This window comes from Mycteria americana, chromosome 3 (assembly GCF_035582795.1).
Source record: "Mycteria americana isolate JAX WOST 10 ecotype Jacksonville Zoo and Gardens chromosome 3, USCA_MyAme_1.0, whole genome shotgun sequence".
NCBI classification, from domain to species: Eukaryota; Metazoa; Chordata; class Aves; order Ciconiiformes; family Ciconiidae; genus Mycteria; species Mycteria americana.
Window position 1 is genome coordinate 55,943,366 of NC_134367.1, and position 23,545 is coordinate 55,966,910.

Here is a 23,545-nt window from a genome sequence, read left to right on the forward strand (position 1 = left end):
GTAACTGGAGGACACTAAACGGCTGGGAGTATTGTTCTTATTGAGATATGAAACTCTTATTGAGATATTAACGTCAAGTCTGCCACAATCACAGAGAGCTATATAAAATACTTAGTTCAGAAGTGTCCATAAACCCTACATACCATCACATCCATAACACCATAAAATATTATCAAACTTTATGATAAAGTAAAATAGTGGTTACCATAGTAAAACAGCAGAAATCACTGTTGCCATGCTATCAGAGCAGGAAGAGAGCAGGGGAGAACAATATCTCCTGTACCGTAGATCCTTGCACTAGAAAGATATATATTAAGTAAAACTTAGGGTCTCCCTAAGGATATCACAGTCCATACTGTAGAGGAGAGTAGTATTCTACTTTAGTTTTTAAACATAGATTAAATCCAAAGCTTGTAGAATTCCATGAAGTAATGTGGCTCAAAGGCTGCATCATTCTGAAAACTGTATTTGGTGGAGTTTAGATCTAGGCACATATTTAATTACCTTGCTGAGCTGGAATCCAGATCTGGGTAAGCACCAATGTTTTGGAAGCATTATCTGAATGTAAATATGCTGGAACATTGAGAGACTCATGAGATAATATGCAAGTTTAGCACGAATTGTTGGTTTCAGTTGAATCTATATTAGTTATTTCAATGTTCCTGTTTTTTCCCTTCCATTTCAGGGTGGTTTCACTCGTAAATATTCTCTGAGTTCCAAAACTGGAACTCTCCTCCCAGAGTTTCCAAGTGCTCAACACCTTTTGCTTCAAGGGTCCATTTCTAAAGACAAGGTAAAATGTGAGCTACTTCTCTTCAGATTTACAGATCAAAAATTGCCACAGAATGTTTCTTCATATCTTAGCCTTTGAGGTATTGACATGAAAGAGCTAGAAATGTCCATAATCAAACAGAGGTGACTGATTTATAGAGGGGGCAAACCTTTACTAACACCGATTAACTGGCTTTCCACTGGAAAGGTGGTTGAATTATTTACCTATTAACTGACCTAGTATTTTACAAACTGATGGTATGTAAGACGGGGAGAGCAAAACAAACAAATAACTGAGAGTTGTATTCATTCCAAATGCCTTTGGATTTAAGGTAAATTTTGTTCTGATTAGATCAGAACAAATAATTCACAACAAATAATTAGACGAACTTTACTCTCATTCATTAATTGTTTGAAAAGAGACTGACAATCTGAGCATTTTTTTTTTAAATTAGTGAAATCTTACTCCTCAAATCAATACTCAGTATTGCTCACCCTAAGAGTAACTGTTCAGTTAGAAGTATTGCTGGCATATGTTTTATGTCTTTGACTCCTTGCGTGTATGTTACGTCTGTGTTGTTTCTGGTCACGTTACAGACTGCTACATCCCTGAACTGTGCTAGAAACCTTTTGATACACATTGTGAACTCTCCAGTTTAGCCTCCAGTACAGGTCATGATGGTGGCTGTCTTGAGATATGTTGCTTTAAAGCTTTTTGTTTTATGAGCCCTTCCTCTTAAGTTTGTTCTGTGAAAGTAGTGAAGCCTAGGATTCCTGTTGTGAGGAGTTAAACAAAAGGAGCCATCTGTAGCACAGAGATCTTAGATGGAAATCTTACAGTTCCTAAAGAAAGCCCAAGAACTGGTGTACACAGCAGTGTGCATCACCTGCTGCTATAGTCTCCATCAGTGAATTGACATCTCTCATATATACAGCATTCTCACAACATTTAAATCTGAAGAGCATTTGAGATTCTTTGCAGACCCAACACAGCAGTGTAAGCAAAACTGAATTTTACCCCTCCAACAATGAAGAAAAAGGTGCAACTCATTTTCTCTTAATTTTTGGGTCAGCAGCACGTAGTTGCTCTGGTGTCGGGACCAGATGATGGGAGGGCCCAGCAGGGCTTTGCGGGTGACTCTGTCTGGGGACAGACTCATGGAGTTATGAGGAGACTGTGGGAAGAGAGATGAATTTCTATGTGTCTCCCTCTCTCTCTTTCCTTGCTGCTCTTTCCTCATTCCTTGTTCTACTATTTCCTGTTTTCTTTCCTTACTGTCTTTCCCCTCCTTCAGCTTAGCTGACGAAGCGTTATTGAACCTAAGATATTTAGGTACTCTGTTGAAGAGAGCCCATATTTTAAGTTTGACTCCTGCATTAAAATCCTAAGAAATTGCATGCAACTGAAATCTCTGGAGAGTCCATAAATGTAGCAGTCTGCACTAAAATAGATTGATAATTTCTGCATTTTATGTTTCTGAAGAAAACTCACCCAAACTTCAAACTTCCATCAACCCCTTCCAAAAAGTTCTTTAAAATGTTCTTGAATCTCACCCTTTGCCATTGTTTTTCAAAGACACATAGTTACAGAAGCAGCTCTGAAAGTCAGCAAGGTCTGTTTTCAAAGAAATCTGTATGCTAAACCTGTTGAAATAAGGTGGTACTAGGTTCATTTGAAACCTGGTATCGGTTTGCCAGAGAATTTCACAAGCTGTAACAAACTTTCTGTGAGTCTGGACCATAAGAATGGTTTTGCTAGCATTTTCCTTCCTTAAAATACTTTACAAAATTCTTCTTTTATAATTTGCTACAAATTTAAAAATTTACTACCATTTTTTACAAAGTCTTGTAATACCTCTGCACAGTTATTAAAATAAGGGAACACTCCACTCAGATAAATTAGCCTGATGAGATGAAAGGGAGTTCTGCTTTTTAAAGTTCAGTTCTTGTAAGGCAGTGATTAAACTTTGACCAAATGACTGGCAGCTATTTTCTCATTTGTCCAACTAGATGATGTTTCAGAACACTCATAGACGCCTATAGTAGCCTAATGATTAACTTGCACTACTCTTTGGGATTAATCTTGGCTTCAGAAAGGTGAATTTACTTTACCATCTGACTGGCTAATCTAGCTATTGCCTTACTTTGATATCCACATTTTCACAGTGTATACAGATTCAGATGCTACATTTCTGACAACAGCATTGAGGCTTAAAGATGTCGAAAAAAACTAGAGATGAGTGACCTCCTCATCACTTCTGGATATACAGACTGCCTATTTGTAAATATGCATTGTAATACAGTTTATATTCTATATTTAAATGCTAGCTACAGAAAGCAGAAATCGAGATCACTATAGCAGTAAATGAGAGAGCTAAGAAACTCTGTTTAATCTTTCTTTCTTCCAAAATAGGTAGATACTCTTATCATGATGTACAAAACACACTGTCAGTGTGTCCTTGACAATGCAATTAATGGGAACTTTGAAGAGGTAAGGTTGGTTGAACACACATTCTTGGTATATATGCACAGGTAGCCAAGAATGCGTTATTTATGTCCATGAATCTGGTTCCTACTCCTTTAGATTCAGCATTTCTTATTACATTTTTGGCAAGGAATGCCTGACCATCTTCTTCCCCTGCTTGAAAATCCCGTCATCGTTGACATCTTCTGTGTTTGTGACTCAATACTGTATAAGGTAAGTTAAGCATTTAGCTACATGGATAATCTCAACCACATTACAGCTTTTGCTTGTGTAAAAACAGCATTGAAGTTAGAATAACAGGATGCCATGACTGCTGTCTGCCTCTTACCTGTGTAAATTATCAAGGATTCCATTGAAATCAAGAGCACAAAACTGGCACATGTAAGAGCTGAACTCCAGTCTCAGCTCTGCTGCACACTTGATGTGTGACTACAGGCAGCACACTAATGGTGAAATCCTGACCTACTTGTTTGAATGTAGCTAAAAGAAATGCTTGTGTGCTTCACTGACAAGGCTGACTAAGTTAAGCCTGGATGAAAACTGAAGCCTTGTTTTGACTTAAAAGATTATTGCAATTTCTACCAGCAAAGAGAGTCTGTGGCAGATCAGCGAGGTGATTCCACATGCGAATCTGCTACTCAGAGGTTATGTCAAGCCATGGTTTCATGTTACCGAGCTGGAACAATACTGGGTTAAGATATTCCTGCCTCTCCTGCCTGCTATGCTTCATTTCTGTTCCTATGCTGCTAGATGTACCAGCAAAACTGCTGCACTCTGAACTGGTTTGGGTTTAAAAAAAATCTAAGGAACATTTGTTTTGCAGAGTTTTTGTGCCATATAAGTTCTTTGATCTAGTTCACTGCATGATCACACAAATAGTCAAAACTAAGTGAAAGTAAGGAGTATTGCAAGGTCAGGATTAAGTGATAGAGCACTGGGGAAAAAATAAAGGAAGCAATGTCACCAAAGTTTCCTGAGGTTTTAATTTGGAAAATCAGATCAGATTATTAATTAATAGCTGCAAAGTACTTTAAGTTTCTCTGATAGGACATGCCATATAAATAGAAAAGGATTGTCACCTTCTCTCTAACGCATTTCACAACCACATATCGATGGGAAGAAGTAACTATGGCATAACAGTAAACACCAAGCAGTCAAAGCAAGAGACTTGGGGCTGTTTACCACTGAGTGCCTATAGTCATTCTTTACTGCACAAAAATATAGGGGAAAAATCCAGAAAAGATGAAAATACATATTTCTTAGAAGTATATCAAGCTGTGAAGTAAGAAGAGATGTTTTAGTTAGCAGAGTGAAGTAAAAGTGATTAGCATCAGAGATCATAATTATGACCCTGGAGATGAGCCATTAAGCCTCATTTACTTGCAGAGGTTATATTGTACCTTGAGTTTATGAGTTTTTTCCTGCTTGAAACATGCTGTCCCAATAGACCCAATATTAACTTTATTTGTAATAAATATTTAGTGTGACAGAAGAAGAAATACTGCAGGAGCACTAAATTATAAATTGAATAAGACAGAATTTCTCAAAAGTTCATAAATTTATTATTGTGCTTCTTCTCTATCTCTCACTGTTTCTCACTTATAATCATGTTAGATATTCTTGACAGCACAGCTGCCAGAAAGAAGGAGGAATTATATTGCATTGTTATCAAACCATTTACATTAGTAGTGGAAACAGATTTTTGGGATATAGGCTAACAACTTTGCCCTCTGCAATAGCATTCCCCAGAAGGCATGCCAGATGGCACAGTTTTTTGCCAAAACAGTTCCACACCACACTTAGCTATAGGGGATTTGCCCTAACTCTGAACACCTTTAGTGCCACATGCAGTATGGCAGAAAGAAGAGTCAAGTGGCTAATAGCACTCAAGGACTTGGGAGATGCTTGAGTATCTGCTTTACTGAGACTCAGTGATGGTAGAAAAGACAAAGTGTTTATGCATCTCACTTCTACTGATTTCCCTACTGTAAGACACGAGTGGCAGCACTTTCTTGTTTTACTGGCACGCTGGCATACATTAAGAATGGGAGCGATCTAGGTATATAAATATGTCACATGTTCCTACCTAAAAGTGATGGGAGAAATCTAGGTATATAAATACCTGGACAATAGGTTGAATGGCTTTATTCTGTGTAAATTTCCTGTCCTCATCACTTTGCAATCTAAGTAGACAAGACAGAGATGAATGAATAAATGGCCAGTGGAAGCTTGATATCATTTTGTTACCTTTTTGAAGGTCCTTACAGATGTACTCATCCCTGCAACAATGCAAGAAATGCCAGAAAGGTAGGCATTTGACAATAATAATGCTACATTCTGTTTGTTAGGCATATTCCAGGTAAATAGCAGAAATTCTGTATCCCAGAGAAATTTTCTCCCAATATTTATGCTCAGTTTTAGAATAGTGGAGTATGGCAAAATACTGTCAGCTCTAAGGACAACTACAGAACAGCCTTAAAATATTACACAGTATTTTAATGTCCCACTTTACTGCCTTGTTGGATATTTTGAAATAGGTTTCCTCTACAATAAAGCCCTAGAAGATAAAAAAAGAAACAAATGTACTTGTGTTGTTTAAGGAAAAATAATTGTTACCTTTTTTTCAGAATACTTTTCAGGTTTGTAGCCTATGCATCACCATAATATCTAAGTATTTTCTCAACAAGACATTAATAAGAGGATTATTATAAGTTACCTTTGAATCTTCTCATCTTTCCCTTGAAGGCCATCTTGTTTGGGGTTTTATGTCTGACTAAGGCCTTTAGCTTCAGATATCTCTAATGGTTTTTGGATTTCTTATGGTTTATTCTTAAAGCTAGTGTTTTTCAACCTATTTCAATTGGCAGATGGTTTACAATTTTTCTCAGAGGAGGTACAGATCAATATATAGTCAATTTTAGCCTTTTGATGACCGGTCATTTTCTGTTTCCTTTTGGTGACACCTGAGGTGTAATTCACAGATATGTCGAGGAGTCTGTTAATTATAGATTGAAACCCAATTATTTAAACTAATGCAAGACAATTTTTATTGATGTTTCTCTAAAACACATTTTTTTCCTGTAGTCTACTGGCAGATATAAGAAATTTTGCAAAAAACTGGGAACAGTGGGTTGCTTCCTCTTTGGAAAATCTACCAGAAAACCTGGCAGATAAGAAACTGCCTATTGCAAGAAGATTTGTTTCCTCCCTGAAACGACAGACGTCATTCCTACACCTAGCACAGGTAAACAGAGTAAGATTATACATCCAAAAAATTGTCAATTACATTCAGTGCACCTTGCTGGCTATGAGATACAATGCATTGTTTTGTCAAGGTTCAACTTCAGCCAAGGAAGACTTGAATCTTGTAGTTTTAACCATGCAAGAAGGAAGTGGCCATAAATAGATCTGACCAAAACTTCAAACTTTTGTAGTAGAAAAGAGAGAAAAGACCATGGTTATAATGAACTACTATCATGGGAACTTTTGGCAATCAAATGATGAAGTGGAATATATGGGTATTTGTTTTAGTTCCAAACTGGAAAATATGAGATGATCCTTCTTGCCTAGCAAAGGTTCACTGTCTTGTCCATGGTGTCCTTTAGTGAGCTTATTTCTTTTTGAGTTTTGACTGAAAGGAGAACATGTGAGTGACAGGTAGCTGAGGGCTCCAAGGCTGTTGGCAGGACACAGGTGTCTGCAATGAGGAGGCACCTCCATGTGATGATTTGGTAGATTATACAAAAGGTTACAATGCCTTTCAGGGAACTTAAGTGCTAACAGCTTGGGCTTTGAGGTGGTAGTCCTCATGAATAACTGTAGATGCACCATATATTCATCTTGGCTTAGTTTTCTCTTTCATAAATACTAAGACAGAAGTAGCATGTGGGTGATATCGTGAAGATGATCTCATAGGAAGGCACATTAGAAGAGCATTAGAAGTCTAATGGAAGGGAAACACTGTCTTATCTGATCTACGAAAAACCCAGCCATGATAAAAGAATTAAACAGAATATGATTCTTCTCTGAGGAGTTATTCAGGTGATCCCCAAGTGTGGATCTGTGCTCATTTTGGCTGGGATAGGGTTAATTTTCTTAATAGGAGCTAGTATGGGGCTATGTTTTGGATTTGTGCTGGAAACAGTGTTGATATCACAGGGATGTTTTCGTTACTGCTGAGCAGTGCTTACACAGAGTCAAGGCCTTTTCTGCTTCTCACACCACCCCACCACTGAGTAGGCTGGGGGGCACAAGAAGCAGGGAGGGGACACAGCTGGGACAGATGACCCCAACTGACCAAAGGGAGATTCCATACCGTATGATGTCATGCTCAGCAATAAAACTAGGGGGGATGTTGGCGGGGGGATCGCTGCTCAGGGACTGGCTGGGCATCTGTCTGTTGGTGGTAACCAATTGTTTTCATTTGCATCACTTGTCTTTCTTGGGTTATATTTTTCTCTCTGTTATTTTTTTTCCCTTTTCCTTACATCATCATCATTATTAATTTTTTTTTTTAATTATTAAACTGATTTTATCTCAACCCATGAGTTTTCTTACTTTTACACTTCTGATTCTCTCCCCCATCCCACCAGGGGTTGAGGAGTGAGCGAGCGGCTGCGTGGTGCTTAGTTGCCAGCTGGTGTTAAACCACGACAGGGTCTCAGTATTTTGCCTTGCCTTCTCTTACAGATTGCTCGGCCAGCCCTTTTTGACCAGCATGTGGTGAATTCCATGGTGTCGGATATTGAAAAAGTTGATTTGAATAGTATTGGCTCTCAGGCACTCCTTGCAGTTTCAGGGAGCACAGATCCTGATGGGGAGGTCTACAGTGAATGTAAGTCCATGGTGATATATTTGTGTCATTAAAAGTAATTCACTTTTTCATTCCATGCCACACTAGTCTACTTGGAGATGGACTGAGAAAAGGCACATGTAGACACTGCATTCTCTAATCTAGCTCAGCGTTAACTTCAGTAGCTTAAGAAAACCAGTTGGTTGCCCTAGCATGTCCTACAAGAACAGAAGCTTACACTGGGAAGTCATCCCAGTTAGATGACTTTAAATGGTAGTTGAAAAAATAATTTACATGTCAGTTGCTAAGTGTAATAAAATATCTTTTGAAGTTTTGTCCTAATCATATAGGGATATTTGCACAGATCAATTCTTGAAAGATGTCTCAAAAATTCCATATCATTATGGCTTAATTTATTGGATATTTGAGCTAGTTTACTTTTTTTTTACATTAATAGATTTTTTTTTTTTACTGAAAATTGATCTTTAAAAAAATACATAATTGTCTATAAAGTGTAACAGCTATTTTCATACACAGAACAGAGTGGAGTAAAGTACAAATTTTGAAGGTGTTAATTTTCATATACATACCTGTTGTTGAAAAAAGATATAGCCCTTTTCTCTATTAAAAAGATATTTTTTGTCACAGGAATCATGTTGATCAGAGTTTGGAGAGCTGAAAGGAGAGCAATAGCAATGTGTTGTCTTCTAAATGTCGTTGCTTTGATCATGAAAGTTTGTTCTCTTTCACAATCCTATTCACATTTTCACAATCCTATTCACATTTTCATTTGAGTTGCCCATTTCCTACTTTTTGTGTAATTGTTTTCTATTTTGTTCTTTGTCTTCTTTCACACTGATTAAAAAAAGAAAAGGAGAAGAGAAATAACTGGTCATTCAGGCACTTTTTCAAAAATGTGAATTGGGGAAGTTAGCTTTACATTATTTTGTGAGAAATTTGTAAAATATAAAGGAAACCTAAGACAATATACAAGTCTGCCACATTACAGATAAAGCTTTACTACTAAATTTAGTAATAGAAAGGTTTTCAAGGTTGAATCTTAAAATGAATGGAAAATATCAGAATTTTTTTTTGCTTTAATTTTCCTGTAAAACTTCATTGTCTTACAACCTATATCATTGTAATGCTTAAGTAATTAAAATATATATGTGTGATGGATGTGTGTCTGCTTGCTTTGCTGGGGAATTGCTCATTTCTTCACTGCTCTAATTCTTTGCTTTTCCTTTCCATGCTACAATATTGTCATATGGCTGGTGAGTGGCTTTTTCTCATGTTCAGAATAGCGTGCAATGATATGTTCTCCTTTTTACATGGTAGATGACTCTATTACAGTGTTCCAAGAACTGAAGGACCTTCTAAAGAAGAATGCCACTGTGGAATCGTTTATTGAATGGTTGGATACTGTGGTTGAGCAAAGGGTTATCAAGGTACCTTTCAAATGTTCTGCCTGACTCAAGACCAAATCCTACTCCCCTTACTCCTTACACAGTCCCTTACTTATGCAGTCCCATTGGTTTCCCACATGGGATTCTCATCTCTGCTCGTATCTCCTTATTGTAACAGGGGAGTTCTTCATGTGGTGTGAAAGGTTCCAGTGCCGTTAGTTCTAATTAATCATGTTGAGTGCTGTTGAACAGTCTTATGTGTGTGACAAACTAAGAAGTATCTTAACTAAAACATTAAAGTCAGCACTGTCATAAACTGTACATGAAAGAAACACATACACCTTATCTGGGCATGCAGAATCACAGGGGTATTGCCCAGTGAGTAAGGTGAACAAAAGTTGTTCCTCAGAGAAGCAATTCTTTCTTTCACAGTATTTGGATGCTACTGTATGTGATATAAGTTAATGTAGCAGATGGATTCAGCAGTAGCTAACCCGTAGAAGGATTTCTACAGACCAGGATGGAAGATACAGTTTTGTAGCTTTATAAGGTGCTTAACTCAGTAACTGATGGTTTTGATGGGATTCCACACCCTCCCCCCCCCCAATTTACAAGATGCTTTATAATAATAAGTATTTTATGCATGTAGTTATACTGGAATGATTACACTATAGTTCCGAACAAAATAATTGAGTCCTGAGTTATAGCTCAAGTAAGAGATATTTACCCAATTTGTGACTCTAATGAATGTAAACTAGCAGAATAAAATGTTACACATTGCTTGCAAATAGCTAAACACTGGTCTTCTCATCATGTTCTATCTGGAAATGCAATATCTTATCCATCATTTTAGGGAGCATCTTGATATGAATGGATGCAAGAGGAGGAGACAGTGCAGTTAGCTTTGACTGGCTTGCAGAAGAGTGACTGCCATTTACAGAATAACCATGGGCATGTCATTTTTCCTTTCTTCACCTGTTTTCCCAAATTTCAATGGAGACAGTGATAATTTCTTTCTTTTTAAAGCACTCTGAGTTTCCTAACATTTGCTGTCATATATGAGCAACACAGTGAGGAGCTTTGGATGATTGAGGGCAGCAGAGCCAAAGCAAGTCCTCATACACACTTACCTAGACACAAAACTCCCACTGAAGCTGAGAAATCACAATGTATTTTAGAACTGAATTATTATGGTCTAAAACTGATTCCACAATTTCAGAAGACAATTCCTTATAAACAAGCCAGGCAGAAAAGGTGAAGCACTCTCCCGTTCAGCATCTACTATGTGATACTGTATTATTAAAGTTAACAGGTATGGTTCCTAGCATTGTTTTCCTGTAGTTAGGGGTAAGAAATACCTACAAGTCCTGATATGCAGCTAGGTCAACTAAGCAGAAGTTAATAATTTACAGAACATGTAATCCTTCCATTGCTGTCTGCCTTCTGTTCATGCTAAAGTGTTGTTACTGTCAAACTCGCACAACAGCTTCTTTCTGCTTGCTGTTTGAGAAAGCAACAGGGCATACATTACCACACGAACAAATCACTGCCAGAGCAAAGTGACAGTATGAAATGAGCAGCATTAAAAGCGTCAATGTTAGGATAGTAAACATACCATTTTGTAAGAGAAAGTCTGGCCAGTATTATACAGATTAAAGTACAAAGACTAATTTCTGTTCCCTGTTTATGTGGAATAATATAGTGCCAGAGGGTGGGTTTTTTTCTTTCTGCCTTGTACACCTGTATATTTACAGAATAATTTGGCACTTTTAATACTAGAATATGATCTAATTTATATACCTTCAGGGCACAGCAAAGCCCAAGCAGTAAGCAGTTTGCTTTATCTAACATTGGCAGAGCTTTACTCTGGTTGTACTGAAAAGAGTGAATGATGCTCTTCTTTATCACTTTAGGACACACATTATGAAGACAGTTTGAATCGGGCAGCTTGATCCACCCTGCCACATCAGCCTGAGTCAAGGACTCCTTGGACTCTCAAGCATATTAGTTGCCTTTTCTTTTCTCCTGTGTGCAGAAAGCAAGTTAGCATACTTAACAGTATTTTACTATTCTCTTCCAGGCAAGCAAGCAAAATGGGAGGTCATTAAAGAAGAGAGCTCAAGACTTCCTTCTCAAATGGAGTTTTTTTGGTGCTCGAGTGATGCATAACCTAACCCTAAACAACGCGTCAAGTTTTGGTACCTGGGCTTTGTAAAAACAGTCATATTTTGTACATATGTGCTAGCACTTACCAGCTTTCTACCATTTCCTCAGCAGAGGAGTCTGTCCTAGTCTAAAGATTCTTTGATCAAAGCCATAAATGCTGTGTAACGTGTTTTTCAAACTAACATTTCACAGTAAATGCTAGCAATATTTTGTTGGTGACCTGTGTCACATGTTCATTTTTCCAAGGTATTTTTCTTTTGAATTGCTGTTTGATGCTGCTTTGCCATTTAAGAGCTAGAAGCTCTGTTTGTTTTGATATGGCAATGGAAGTGTAACTGCGTATCTCACTATAGGAGACAGAAGATTCAAATGAATTAGTTTTACATGTGGATCAGTTTGGTAAAAAATTACTGCTGTATAGGAGTTATTGTGCATGGTATGTTTTCATAAAAGCAAAAGGAATTTGACAGATTACCACTCATTTAATTCTGGGATCAGCAGACAGGCAATTCAACAGTGTTTGTGGCTTTTAAAACTTAAGGTTCACATGTTCATCTTCAGAAATGTTTACATTTTGGGGGACTCTCAGAACATTTTATAAAATAGAAGATGGTAGAGCAAGTGAAACTCACTTTAAATCTAGTACATAATTTCCTAAGTTTAGTTGTAGGTACATTGTTATCTAAAATTCAGAGGGTATTTGAAATGGCTGTAAGGAGACGCACATTTTTAATGTGATATATCCTTGAAATAAGGTCAAAGACTTCACCAGTTATTGTCTGGTTATTTAGCCCAAGGCAAACAGAAATAGAGCAGAGGCATTCTAGCAGACTTTGGCCTTATCTAGCTCCACTGTGTGCCCTCTTCAAGTATAAAGCATGTCTCACTTTCATCAGTATTTTTCTTTGATGTAATTAGTGGTCAAATAGCCTGCAGGACAGTAAACAATTGAGCTAGGTGGGCCAGTGCAAAGAGAGATTAGAGCTAGAAGTTAGGTACTCTTCCTTGTTGGTCTTGCCAGGTCATTTAAAGTCCACAATTATTTGTTTGTTTCACTCGCTTCTTGTAGAGTGGTGAGAGATGGTCACAAAGATAACTCAGCTACTCTCTCTCTTTCTCCTCCAAAAGGTTCTTTTCATTTGATCCGCATGCTACTAGATGAGTACATCCTGCTCGCCATGGAGACACAGTTCAACAATGACAAAGAACAAGAACTCCAGAATCTACTGGACAAATACATGAAGAATTTAGGTAACTAGAACTTGGTTTCTTTTGAATGTACTCCTGTATTTTTAGAAGTTGACATATTTGTTTAACTTTAAACAGAGGCAGGCTAACTATCTTCTCCTGAAGGTGTAGTTCTATGCAACATTGTCAAATTCACCTGAAAAGCTTGTGACCATTCACTCAGCAATTCATTCCCACCTTCCTACCATAGTTCACTTAATAACATTTTGTGGGAATGTGAATACACTGAATCACTGAAATGATCTTGGAGGCAACAAACACTTGTAGGTACATCTGAAGGGCCACAACCTGAACTGTGAAAAGAGGTATAAGGAACAGAAAGGGCAGGAATTCCTAATCCAGTTTTTCTGCCAAAGCTTAAATATGTAATTACACCTTGAACTAGGAATGTATTAAATGTTACCAAAATGCAAATATCCTTGCAAGGTTGGAACACAAGTTTGGATCCCTATTTAGCATCTGGCTGAAGTACTACTATGTGGAAGAGAAACAAAATGAATTTAAAACAGTATCCTTAACATTTTCCATCTACCAGGCTTCTTCAGGGTTAGGCAGTTGGAAGTCATATGCTCCAGGTCCTTTGCTATAAAATGAATGAAGATTGATTTGGATCAAATTCTGGTCCAAGTTAATCCCTAAAAATCCAGTGCAATTCAACTGGGTTCTGCTGAACTATTTTTTATTAACATTAGCACCAGCAATCAATCTTTTACTTTTTGGTTGTTGTTACTCTAAATCTGCACTTTGCTGCAAGAAACTTTCATAGAATTTGTCTGATAGTAGATGCTGCGCTTTTTCTTTTAATTCAGCCTTCAGGAAAAAAACTTGTCGTATGTAGCAGTTGCCTTATCCTTGGATACTTCGGTGAAGTACTTGAAACCGTAAGGTAAAGTCATGGTTTCCACTGAAGGATAGCAAAACTTCCACTGAGTTTATCAATAGTCTGCAGAAAACTGAAGAACTACTGAGTACAACAAATGCTTTTCTCTAGATCTTAGTATGAAAATAGAGTTCAAGCATTCTGAAACTCCCATTGTTAATTCTTTAGGATGAAATGTCATGAGCCTGATTCACTCTTAGTACAATTTACTTGACTTCATTGCTGACATTTACTTCAAGGGAATAAATCTGATTCATACCTTCACTATGATGGCTTCAGTAAGGAGCTGATACTCTGTGATGTAGATCTGTGGTCAGGGAATATGATACAAACAGTTCCACTGGAAAGATCAAGACTAGAGCAATATTTGTATTCATTGGCTACATGCAAAATATGGAGGCTTCACTGGGTTTTAAAATAAGCAACCAAAGATACAAACAAATCAGGCGGCTCATATGCTGTCTATATACTAGTGGTGAATTTATGTGCAATGAGCCTACATAACAGCCACCAAGAGTTTTCACTTACTCTTCCAGATGCAAGCAAAGCCACCTTTACTGCATCACCAAGCTCTTGCTTCCTAGCAAATCGTAACAAAGCTGCTCCTCTGCCCAGTGACACTTCAGTCAAAAACGAGTGTCTAGCAGAGCAAACCTATGTGCCCTTGTCAGCTTGTCAGCCCAGCAGTGTACCTTCTGGTCTGAACCCCTTCGCCACAGGAGACAGTGAGAATATGCAGCTGACAGGTATGTATCAGTTCTTCTAGTTTCTCCTTCTCTTATTCGCTTGTTAGTCTTTCAGCCCACAGTAACATGTTGCTGTAGTAGGAGCAATGACCATATGCATTTACAACGACCTCTAGTAAATAACGTTTCATGAGCTCACCCTCTCTGCTGATTTACAGAAGGTGGCAATTGTAGAGCCCTGCTAGTAATAGATCCTCTTGGAACAACGATAAAACTATCCTATACCTCTTGGCTTGGTGAGGTTCTTGTGAGGAGAGAATGAACAATAATACCTGGAGCACACGAGGCTTGTAACTGCTGGAATTTCCCACTGAATGTGGCAGCCTCCAAGCTGGAGAATGAAAGTGGGAAGCTCTATAGCCTGAAGCCATGGATTAAAGAGTGTGTGTTGTATAGGTGGGGACAATGCATAAAATCCTTTGTAAAGGTTTCAGATGATAATGTACACTTCACTAGAGGGTTTGTGTCTTAACAGATCCCCTCTATTCAGCAGTACTGCAGTATGAATGCTAATCATGGCTAATGCTTATTTATTCCAGGCCAGATGGAGCTGTCTCAAAGCACTGGTCACCTGATGACTCCACCCATTTCACCAGCCATGGTCAGCCGAGGAAGTGTTATCAACCAGGGGCCAATGGCTGTGAGACCTCCAAGTGTAGGTCCAGTGTTATCCACACATTCACAGTGCTCTTCCTACTCAGAACCCCTTTATCAGACTTTGTCACAAACTAATCAGAATTACTATGGAAACAATTCCAATTACCAGGCTATGTTCAGAACTCAGGCCCATTCCACTTCAGGAGTTTACCATCACAGAGCAGAGCTCAGCCGATTCAATGCCTTGAGTGAACAGCAGTTCTCCAGAGACTACTTCAGCAACAGTTGTGCTGTGTCTCCATACAATGTCAGATCTCCTTCCAACTATGGTCCCTCACCCATGTCTCAGGACACACACACTATGCAGTTTCTGAATACTGGGAGTTTCAATTTCTTGAGCAACTCAGTATCTACGTGCCCAGGAGCAGCATATCCCGCTAATGCTTCCAACGGTATTAATATATATTTTCTTTTCCCCTTCTGTTTCTCTTTCCTTGCTGGAGTAAAACACTTTTTCCTCTGCTTGCTTCTATGGAAGATGTTTTTCAGCTCTTATTTATACCTTCCTGTTTTCCACTTCTCTGATGACACACAGAGACTGTAAAGCAGCTTAACAAGCTACTTAAGGATTTATTTTCCTCTGGTGAATCCTCAGTTGACCTCAAATGCATCTGCTGCACCTATGCTAATCTTCCTTTGGCACCATCGCCATGTCTTGCACAAAGGAAGCAAAACCAGGATGACCTTGTGATTTAACAATCCCTTGAAAAGCCCCCAAAACCTCTACTGTGAAATAGAGCAGGCATAAGAAAGCTTACCTCTGGGATCAGCATAATGGACCATTCTAGTCACAGGGTCAGGATGGTGAAACGAAGTATAAAAATGTGCATTAGCATTAGTTTGAGACTTTGGCCCTAGTATTTCTCATACTTCAAACGTATGCCACAATCTGCTTCAGAGATGCAGTCAGCAAAAACACCTCCCTCTTCTGGAGGAAAGACACAGTGGAAATGTTGCTTTTATATGGATTTGTATATGCAGTAAGTATGTATTACCATGCGGATTTTATTTCCAGGTATACTTTCCTTGATTGTGAGCTTCAGAAGGGAGCACTGAAGTGTGGATAGGAGTCCCCAGGGTGTCTCTTATGGTCACTGATTGCAGGCTACTGTTTGATTCTGAACTTAGAATGGAAGGGCAATTCCGTACTGAAGGCATGACTGAACTCTTAGGATCTTTTTGCTCCCTTGTTACCACCCCTCTTTTGGGTCAGTCACTGAATATGCTACTCATGTTACTAGGCTGTATGTGTACATAAATAATCTTATTCTCAAGGTACTCAGCCGGTAACAATCCCCTTTTGTCCCAGGTTATCACAGGCTCCTGCCCTTTCTCTTCAACAGTAGTTTCACTCTGCTTTTTTCCAATCTCCTGTCAATAGGATATTATGGAAACAATATAAATTATCCAGAATCTGACAGACTTGGAACAATGGTGGATCAACATGTTTCTGTAATCAGCAGTGTAAGCAGCATTCGATCATTGCCATCATACAATGATATACATGATCCACTGAGTATCTTGGATGACAGCACAAGAAAACAAACAGGCTCATACTACACAGAGTCCTCACCTTCAATTGTCTGTCGGACTCCTATGCGTAAGTATAGCCAACGACTGAGGGAGAGCTATGAACTTTTTAGCATCCTAACAAGTGCTGAGTATTAAACTGTAGTTCACATATATAGTATATGAGATACATATAGAGATAAAATAGCTCAGTACCTAGAAGGTATCATAAGATGTGTTTTTCTTAAAAATGCAGGACAGTGGTTTAATAACTCTTCACTCCCATAAGGAGGACTATGATCCATTGTCCATGAGGAGTGGAATGACTGGCCTGAATTGCAGAAAAATCCATGTTAGGAAACACTTTCTAACTATTAAGTGAGCTAATAATGGACTGGCCTCTTCTAAGGACACTTAAGGATCCTCACTGTCAAGCAGATCAAATGAACCCTGGGTCAGGGATGTCTAGATATATACTTCCTGTGGTATAGTCCCTTCCTGTCCTATGCTTTAACAACTGTGAGTATTAGGCAAAGCTCCCACTGACAGTGAATTTTAGGTGAAATTACCTAACCCCAAAGGGTTTGTTTTGGTATATGCATTAAATTGCAGCTGAGTTTGGTCTCATATTCCAAAAAGGGTTGCATGGAAGATATAAACTAGGGCACCGTTTGTTTCTCCACAAGATTAGCTCTTCCTACTACTTACCTGTTAACCTTGCACAGAAGATCAGACATTACTTGCCTCATTAAGGCTCTGCAAGAATTCAGTGCTCAGTCCTTTAAAGGATGCTAGAGGGGGAAAAAAAACTCAGCAGCACCACACCAGGACTGTGCCCATCAAGTAGCTTCTGTATTCTATGTTGATATGTGCCAGGTGGTGGCAGTGATACCACCAGTGAATAGGGACCTGAATGGTGCAAGATATGGAAAGACGAGCGTAGCGCACATAAATAGCTTTGCACACTTTTCACAGAAGATGGCTCATATGCAAGCCGCAAACTTCAGGCCCATATCTGGATTTTTAGCAGAGTTCACTGACTTATACATGGGTTTTGACCTATCCCCTGATGGCATGAGGAGCCACTGAAGAAAAGTTATAGAAGTATAGGTAAATTGAGTGAAGTATGAAGTGTTGACATTTCCGTCCTTCAGATGGTGTGCCTGGTAGATAAGGGTTTCCATCAGATGAAAGTGGATTGTGTTTTTTATTAATTTCAATAGATAGAAAACTTGCAATGATAGTAACCTTTTTTCCCCACAGCTTCAAACATGCAAACCACATCTTCTTCCCAGTGTATGTATGGAACATCTGGTCAGTTCCCTTCTCAGGAGAATGTGGAGTCCCATGGCCCACCAAGCAGAGATATGGTGTCATCTTTACCACCAATCAACACTGTCTTCATGGGAGCAGCTGCTGGAGGAACCTGAACTGGGAGAGACACGTCAGTGCCTTAAGCTTACTTCCCAAATCCAGACATTAAGGCTATGATGACAATCCCCTTCAAATTGGTGGTATAGAAAAGTATTACATATAGATGTTAAAGGAGCCATTTTAGAAAGATTAGCAGCCCTCCACACAAAAAAAAATAGCTATATTCAGATTTAGTCCTGCTTGTGAATCACTTGGGATTGTTCTCACCATTACAGCTTTTCAGTCAGAAATTCAGGGTGAGCAGAAAGAACCAGAGATTCTTGCAAGCAAGACTAAGTTGTAAAGAAATTATTACATCTATTCCTAATTTATTAAAAATGCTATTTTAGTCTTTCACTTATGTCTTTTTGTATAAAAGTGTTTATTTAATGCCTCTGTTGCTCATTATTTATTAGGATCACAGAGTAACTGTTTACTTTCTCTTATTTGACAGATTGTCAAATGTATGCATCCTACCTCCTATGGAAATGTTTACAAGGTCAATTTTTACTGTTTTAAATGAAACTAAGCCAAATCCTTAAGTTTTTTACTGTTGTGCTCTGGAAAGTCAGTTTCAAATGTTTAGTGCCTACTTGTGTAAGTGAAAGTCCTCAGGAAATAAACAAAACATATTGTGGGGATTTTTTTTCTTTTAAAATAAACCACTTCCTCTTAAAATAAAACCAACAAAACATGCAAATATCATAAGCTAACTAATTGCAGTAGCCTGCTACTGTATCTGGATAACTGAAACAAATGAAACCGTGCCACAAAATATCATGGGATTTCAAAATTACTTGTGGTATGAGCCCAAAATTTCTACTGGTGGAAATCCACAGAAAGCTGTCCATCAACTTTCATGGGTTTAGGGCAACTGTGTATGCTGAGACCAAAAGTAGTAAAGATGATTAAAAATTATTGCAACCCTCCAGATCAGCTGTTTTAATAAAAAAATATTTTAGAGGTGCCATGATATTCTGTATACAAACATGCATTTATGTATGTTCCTGGAGAAGCCAGGTGAAGAATATTCACTAACGGTATTAAAGAGGGAAGGGAAGGGAAGGGAAGGGAAGGGAAGGGAAGGGAAGGGAAGGGAAGGGAAGGGAAGGGAAGGGAAGGGAAGGGAAGGGAAGGGAAGGGAAGGGAAGGGAAGGGAAGGGAAGGGAGAAGAGACTTACAAAACAAGCTTCTTGCTACACATTCATGAAATAACAGGTGTTATTTTATAATCAGATTGTCCCATCATCAGATTCGGATTTGGATTTAAATCCAGTCTTCTGAGGTTATTTGATGTCCATATTCCCATTCAGTCCATTGAATATATGCTGGATATTGTGGAATTAGATAGTAGGGTATTTTTGGTGGAAGAAAATGCATGATACGGTGATGAAGTTTTTATTTCTAATCCTGTATACCTTCCTTTAGAGTTTTCTATCATGAGAAGTCTGACTGCAGCAGAAAAGTAATAAGGAGCATTGACTGGGCTAGCTCTCAAATAATTCCTGATATGAAATACTTTATGCAGAAATAAGACACCATAGTTCAGTAATTGAGATGTAGAAGACTTCAGCTCAGTTGCTTCCTAATTTAGGATGAAGTCTTATGTTGTGACTAAAAATGCCATAATGATGCAAGAGAGTTTTGGTTTCAATAAAAATTCCCAATGACATGTAGTGGTAATATAGACTGTTCAAACAAATATTTATTGGGCAAGGCTTTACAGCATGTGAAGTAAGTACTGCAAAAGAGTTCTTTCTTCATGATTATTCAGAACAGGACATATTTTCTCCTAAAATTAGTCCTATAAAGGTCAGGTTCCCCATCTAAGCAGGTCACACAGATTTCCTCTATAGTCAGTGAAGAGAGAGACATCCCTCCCATCCCAAGTGAGATAAGATGGGAACAGGCAGTATGAAGGGAAGGGATATGTCACTATCCTGAAATGCTTGGCTCCCTCTGCTGACAAATGGCATGGCCTAAATAATTACTTTAAGCTGGAAACTTCTCAATTGCTGAATTTGCTTGAGAGCAATATTTAGAATTCAGAGGAAGAGGCAGTCACTAGCAGACAGGGTCTTAGTCCATCATGCCCTACATAAAAAGCATAGTTGGTGGTACATAGTGACTCTCACGTGATTTATATGCATTTCCAATAATTTTCTTTTTTTCATTTGAACTATTTTGCATTGTGGGGGGGTTTTTTGGTGTAAATTACTTTATCTGCACTTTACCTGAGATAAGAAACAATATTGTATCATTAAATGTGCAGATTCTTGTGATGGCTACAAAACGCAGAGTAGCATGAAGTATCACACTGCTGTAAATTTCAGTTCATTATCAACAGCAGAGAGCACTAAAAATATTCTGATATGCAAGCCAGTTAAGAGGCATCTCTCATAGTGCTGAAGAACAAGACAAACCCATAATAATTGTAACTAGCAAAACCAAATGAGAAATTTCCATCTTATGACCCATTAGTTCAGTCAAATATGTGGTTTGATGAATTCAGTAAGTTTTGTCTGTGGGAAATGAAATAATTCATAGCTTTTGTGGATTGGGAAGATTTTTACCCTTAGTAGTGTAGCAGCATTACAGTAAATAATATAAAGAATCAATGGAGTCACCACTTGGTGGTCTTGTATTACTCGATTCAGTTGCATTTTTGTGGATGCATTAATATGTTGGTTTTAATACATACATACCAGAAAATCTGTGATAAAAAATTGTAGATATTGAGTACAATCAGTGTCAAATGAATATTGCCTAAAGGGGAAAAAAAGCTTTTTTTTTTTCTGAGAAGGGAAAATGAAAAATGAAATCCTTTTGATCTATTTGCCAATATCAGTCAATTTGAACTGGTGCTAGAAAAGGCGAAAGAGAGATGGATGAACAGGTCAAATCTGCTGCCACTTCCAAAGTAAAACTGATTCTAACACAAATTATATCAACCAAGACAAAGCACTATTTGGAGAAGAACCGATTGTCTTGTGTGCCGTGGTCCCGTGCCTAGCAAGCAACAGGGACACTTACAGAATTCATGCTGGAAGAGACGTGCAGTTCTTCGACTCTGAAGGCAATTAGGACCATGGGAATTTTGCTCCAGACTGAAAATTAGCAAAAGAAAGTTTGACTTCACCGTCAAACGCGTAGTGATAGCATAGTGTAATGACTTGTAAAAAGGGTGCAACTGCAATGAAGTGGGCATTCAATACTGGTTTGGTGCAATCTGTTCCTACTGCATACTCCACAGTGAACCTGTGTATCATACTGTCATCCCACATGCCCGATGCATCTTACTGGTCTGATCAGCATCCTGCCAGCCACCTCTGTCCAGTACGTGAGCGGTCAGCGGTCACAGAGAGGAAGGGAGCCTGCCGTGCAGCAGGTAGAGATGAGCCATTTAGCAGAACCTTGTATTTAAGGCAGACTATTAGAAGACCACAGATATGCTGGAATGGGAACGGATGCTTTATATCACTCAGCGCAGTGCTGTTTCCCTCGGTGTGGGACCAGAACTGAGTAGACTTTAGGTTTATGGAGCAAGTTGTCAGAGAAGAAACAACTACAAAACCCCCCCACTCTTAGAGCACTTAAAGAAAAAACTGTAGAGATGTTCTCACTCTTGGAAAAGCAGATATTTGACACTAAAGCAACTGAATCTGTTAGGAACAGAATCAAAGATCAGGCAGAGAAATGCAAGAATCTGTAGAAGCAAGAGAGTAACAATACAGGTCACCAATGCCATACCCCTGGATAAAGATGTGCTGCTACAGGCCTGGAGACCCCCAGCAGACAATACGACTGTGCTAAAATAAAAGGGGCCACCAAGCTAAAGTTAAAAGATTTGAGGCTGCCTACTAGTGATTAGATCTAGGTAATACAGGAGGCCTTACCTGGTTTTGATAACTGGGAAGAGATAGATTAGAGCTAGTTTTGGGGCTGACATGCCCCAGGTTGTAAGTAACAGCCTTTTGTGTGAATAGCTTTGGGCTACAGTTTAATTGGAATCACTAATCTAGCTTTAGGGATTGGATTAAATTCTATATTAGCCTTGGGGTTGGAGTCTGGGCAAGGGTGGGCTGGCTAGTATGGGTCTTATGACTGTTGCAAATAAAGGCCTACAAGGTGATAGTAAATTGCCAGTCTGAAACAGGTCACAGCTCTAGCTTTTATGATGAACTCTGTTGGATTTGGAAACAGCTACAACTGGGTTTATGGGATTGGAGTCAGGCTAGTATGTTGGATGAGCCTGAATAATGCCTGAGCTTGGCTTATGGCTCCTGCCAGTAAGGCCTGCATGGTATGCTTAACTTAACTTAGTTAAATTCAGGAAAGTTTGCTGCTTCCTTCTTAGTGATGTACTCAGGGTGGAGCTTAAATCTGAGTTAGCTTTGGCATCAGGGTTAACTTCAAGGGTTGGGTCAACATGAAGCTGAGACCATGAGTCAATACTGGATTTAGAAGTGGCCATCAAGATTGGCTTAATGCTGCTGCTTAGAGGGACCCACAAACTATGCTTAGTTCTAGACAAAACAGGATGTAGGGAGACCAGTATAGATTAATATTATAGTCAGAATTAAAATTAAGATTTACTTGGGCAGGAACTGGTGAAAGTGGGTTGTTTCTGCATTTAGCAGGGGTTGTTGAGCATATATGAAACCTACTGCCAGACCAGGTGATCTGCTGCCCACGCGATTCCACTGCCCAGCTGGGAGGGTTTGGGTTTGAAGCAGGGGAAAGCTATGTATTTCCTAAGCTATGTAGGGGAAAGTTATGATTCCTTCAAGGTCTAGTCTTAAGAGTAGACTGAAAGTTGATTTGAAGTTTACATTTGGAAATGAAAGAACATGAGCCATTTAGGTTAAAGCCAGGTCTAGAAGAAATTGAGGAAGACTACTTTGAGGGTTTAGGTGATGGAGACCAAATTGTCAATCATACTTCTGAGGCTGGCACTGGGGAATTTAAAGTCATGGTTGGGGTTCAGGCCAACATGAAGCAGTGAATCTGAACTAATTATGAATTTAAGACCTGCAAGGATCTATGCTTATTATTGAAATTAGTAAGAGTCACTGACATAGTCATTAGCTTCAGCTAAGAGGTGGTATAAAAGGCTAGGACTAAGTTGGAATAAAAGGCCAGGACTAGGTCAGTAATGGTGTGAGCCAGGATCAATGCCCATCTAAGTAGTCATTAGCTGAAACCTCTCTGATGGAAAAGAGATGCATCTTTCACAGCCTAAGATGAGAATGATAACCTTAATGGAAGGACTGTAGGTATCTGTAGCCTCTAGAGAAATGCTGCATCATTGCTAGTGATAAGACCTCAAGTAATCAACATTACTGGGATGGTGAAAGATCAGGAAAGCAGGAGATCCTACCACAAACTATGCTGCATCCATGGTCACCAGATATTTGCAGCACTTACAAGGCTCAGCAGAATCACTTCTCACCAGGACCTGAGCCTGCCAGC

General features: G+C 38.8%; 1 protein-coding gene across 1 annotated transcript in view; it reads left to right on the top strand.

Annotated features, from left to right (window-relative positions):
* RFX6 (regulatory factor X6) overlaps positions 1–18,090 on the top strand; it is a 37,007-nt gene extending 18,917 nt beyond the window's left edge. Inside the window, exons 7-19 of the mRNA XM_075497335.1 lie at positions 686–793; positions 3,185–3,262; positions 3,356–3,469; positions 5,514–5,563; positions 6,341–6,500; positions 7,946–8,090; positions 9,387–9,496; positions 11,535–11,652; positions 12,749–12,871; positions 14,285–14,494; positions 15,034–15,543; positions 16,533–16,751; positions 17,924–18,090. Coding sequence (XP_075353450.1) covers positions 686–793; positions 3,185–3,262; positions 3,356–3,469; positions 5,514–5,563; positions 6,341–6,500; positions 7,946–8,090; positions 9,387–9,496; positions 11,535–11,652; positions 12,749–12,871; positions 14,285–14,494; positions 15,034–15,543; positions 16,533–16,751; positions 17,924–18,090 — 2,112 coding nt within the window. The remainder of the gene's footprint in view (positions 1–685; positions 794–3,184; positions 3,263–3,355; positions 3,470–5,513; positions 5,564–6,340; positions 6,501–7,945; positions 8,091–9,386; positions 9,497–11,534; positions 11,653–12,748; positions 12,872–14,284; positions 14,495–15,033; positions 15,544–16,532; positions 16,752–17,923) is intronic.
* Positions 18,091–23,545: the final 5,455 nt, after the last annotated feature.